The sequence below is a fragment of the Bos mutus genome, chromosome 7, assembly GCF_027580195.1.
Source record: "Bos mutus isolate GX-2022 chromosome 7, NWIPB_WYAK_1.1, whole genome shotgun sequence".
Taxonomy (NCBI): domain Eukaryota; kingdom Metazoa; phylum Chordata; class Mammalia; order Artiodactyla; family Bovidae; genus Bos; species Bos mutus.
The window spans coordinates 81,320,629-81,324,206 of record NC_091623.1 but is presented as its reverse complement, the minus strand read 5'-3'; the positions used below and the strand labels follow the sequence as shown (position 1 = coordinate 81,324,206).

General features: G+C 37.5%; 1 protein-coding gene across 1 annotated transcript; it reads right to left on the bottom strand.

The window, feature by feature from the left end:
- Nucleotides 1-200: 200 nt before the first annotated feature.
- Nucleotides 201-1,136, bottom strand: LOC102276159 (olfactory receptor 2T33). The gene has a single exon (XM_005910778.2). It carries the CDS (start codon nt 1,134-1,136, stop codon nt 201-203), a length of 936 nt encoding a protein of 311 aa, XP_005910840.2.
- Between the last annotated feature and the right edge of the window lie 2,442 nt (nt 1,137-3,578).

The following is a 3,578-nucleotide window of genomic DNA, read 5'->3' as shown; positions in this document are numbered from 1 at the left end:
GTTCAGAAAAAATAATATGACAAGGTATGGAAAAAATGACAAATGTAATTTTTATTAATTTATCTAACATGTAGTAGTTTATCTAATATATTTTTAAAAATCAGTGCAAGCTGGCAAAGGAGTGCCAAGTATATTGATGCACAAAAAATTTTGTAACCTGAATCTAATTTGAGTGATGCAATATTAGCAAATTATGTTCACTATGACTTAAAATGTTTCTCCAGCCACTTTCTACAAGCCCCCTTGACTTCTATATTCCTTACACTGTATATAAGGGGGTTCAACACAGGTGTTAAAATTGTGTAAAAGGCAGAGACCACCTTGTCATGGCCCACTGAATGGTAAGATTTGGGCCGCATGTAGATAAACATGCTAGTGCCATAGAAGAGCCCCACGACAGCCAAGTGGGAAGAACAGGTTGCAAAGGCCTTCTTCCTGGCTTCAGTGGACTGCATACGAAACACAGCAGCCAGGATGAGACTATAGGAAGCCAAAATGAGAGACAGTGGGATTAAGAGCATCAGAATGCAGCATACATACATGAAGAATTCAAAAATCATGGTGTTTGCACAGGTAAGGCGAACAAGTGATGGCGCCTCACAAAAGAAGTGGTTGATTTCTCGAGAGTGGCAGTAAGGGAAGCTCAGGGTGGCACCAGCCTGCATCAGCCCATCCACCCCTCCCAAAAGCCAGGAGCCTGCTGTCATGTGCAAGCAGAGCTTCTGATTCATGAGGATCGGGTATCTCAGGGGGTGACATATGGCCACATAGCGGTCATAGGCCATGGCGGCTAAGAGGAAGCACTCGCCCCCTCCCAGAGTAAGAAGCAGGACAATCTGGGCACCACAGCCAGTGGGAGAGATGGACCTGGTGTGCCTCAGGTAATTGGCTGCCATTTTGGGGACAATAGTGAGAACGAGCATCATGTCCATGAGGGAGAGCTGGCTAAGCAGAAAGTACATGGGTGTGTGAAGCCGAGGATCCACATAGATGAGCATAATCATGAAGGCATTGCCCATCAGAGAGGTGAGGAAAGTCATGAGCACCATGGAAAAGAGGAAGAGATGGGTCTCTGTGTAGTTAAAGAGTCCTAGAAGAATGAAATTTATTCCTGTGGTGACATTTGTATTTTCCATGTCTCAGTTATTCCTGGAAGATAATGAATTATTAGGAAATTCCTGTTTAAAAGGAAGCTTGGTCATTTCCTTACAAAAGCTTGATCAAATAACATAGAAAAAAAATGATACTGGGAGGCATAATTATGACTTTAACATTTGCATTCACAATTGATTGCCTTAGTATCTTATCTTTCATCTCTTTGTAATTACACTCTATTTTGGATCCAAATAGATTTGATAACATGTATGTATAATAGCTGTTTTGTCGTTAAGGCACGTCTGACTCTTTTGCGACCCCATGGACTATAGCCTGCCAGACTCCTCTGTCTGTGGGATTTCCCAGATAAGAGTACTGGAGTTGGGTGCCATCTCCTTCTCCAGGGCATCTTCCCAACACAGGGATTGACCTCATAGTTCCTGCATCAGCAGGTGAATTCTTTATTGCTGAGCCACCAGGGAAGCCCATATATAGTAGTACTCACTACATTTCTATAATTTTGTATATTTTGTCAATATATCACACATCATTTACTCCTATAGTTAGGAAACATTATTAGATGATCACAGCTTTCTATAATTTGGGGACTTTTATGTTGAGAGAGCTACAGACACATTCATTTATTCATTTTAGTCAATGTTGATGTGATGTATCTGATGAATATTGTGTATTTCTCCTATATTTGTTTAAATTAGTTTCACGAGTTCAGTCAATGTCACAATGTACAAATTTTGATTAATAAATATGCTAAAAACAAATATATAAGTACCAAAACTCAGTTTTCTGGGAGGAGAGGAAAAATTGTTAAATTTCTTTCTTCCACACCTGCAAGCAACCCATGATCTCAGTATACCAGGCCTGAGCGCCGCTGTCTTCCTGATCACAGGGACTTTCTTTCAGTTTAGAGACCTTTCAACAGTTAACGTTTATATCTAATATGTCCTCACAAAATGAATGTGAATTTAGTTAAACATATACATTACAAAAAGTTCATAATTTCATATATATGTATAACCTAAAGGAAAATACAAAATTAATTTTACTTGTAGCTTGTTCACACTTCATTACCAGTAATCATACATCCTTAAATGTAGGAGATATATCAATCTATCAACTAATCTAATTATTAACAGATTTATTATCATACTCATTGAACTGATTAGTTGGTTGTTTAAGTACTTAATCAATACTTGCCTAAATTAATTTATCACGAAAATTAATATAGTACCACCTACACATAAAATTTTCAGCATTATAGTTACTTCCAGGGATTAGTAATCTTTTCACTAAAGCATCTAGCTTATGTTACCTGTAAGTGTCTATGGTAAATGAACTGGATTTTTATGCAAACAACTTTCTATCTTATGTGACATTTATCTTTTCCTTGGAAATCAAACTTTGGAAGAGAGTAATAGATTAGTATTTTAATCTTTGAGCTTTATTCATAATCTATTGTTTAGCAATACTATTTTACTTCTGCTGTAAATGAATTTATAAGTTGTGGAAGTTTTGTAAATAAGCACCATATCTTTAATAAATATTGGCATTGCTTTAGTATCTAGCATATACCACCAACGTCCATTATGCTATTAAAAGCTTTAGATGTTCTGTTAATCAAAATAGTTGTAAATAAGATATAAGCATAACAATTTCTTGCTTCATAATTTTAATAATATGTACATTGTATCTACCTTTCATGGATCACTGCCTTGTCATGATGAAGGGGCTTGTGTAGCTCAATGAAACTATGAGCCATGCCATGTAGGGCCACCAAGATGAACAGGTCATATATAATATCATATATGAAACGAACCACCAGTCCAAGTTCTATACATGATACTGGTTGCTTGGGGCTGGTGCACTGGGAGGACCCAGAGGGATGGTACAGGGAAGGAGGAGGGAGGGGGGTTTAGGATCGGGAACACGTGTACACCCATGGTGGATTCATGTTGATGTATGGCAAAACCAATACAATATTGTAAAGTAATTAACCTCCAATTAAAATAAATAAATTTATGTTAAAAAAAAAAGATAAACAGGTCATAGTGGAGAATTCTGAAAAAACATGATCCACTGGAGGAGGGAATGCAAACCACCCACAGTATACTTGCCATGAGAACCTCATGGGCTCTATAAGAAGACAAAAAGATATGACACTGAAAGAGGAGTCCCCCATATCAGAAGGTGTTAAATTTGCTGCTGGGAAAAAGCAGAGGACAACTATTAATACCCCAGAAAAAATGAAGTGCTGGGATATGATGCTCAGTTGTGGATGTGTCTGGTGATGAAAGTAAAATCCGATGCTACAAAGAACAGTATTGCATAGGAACCTGTAATGTTAGATCTGTGAATCAAGGTAAATTGGGCATGATTAACCAGAAGATGGTAAGAATAAACATAGACATCTTAGGAATCAGTGAACTAAAATGGACAGCAATGGAAAATTTTAGTTCAGATGACCA

Excerpts from the sequence above, each read along its gene's own strand:
- LOC102276159 (XM_005910778.2), bottom strand. The coding sequence starts at position 1,136 with ATGGAAAATACAAATGTCACCACAGGAATAAATTTCATTCTTCTAGGA.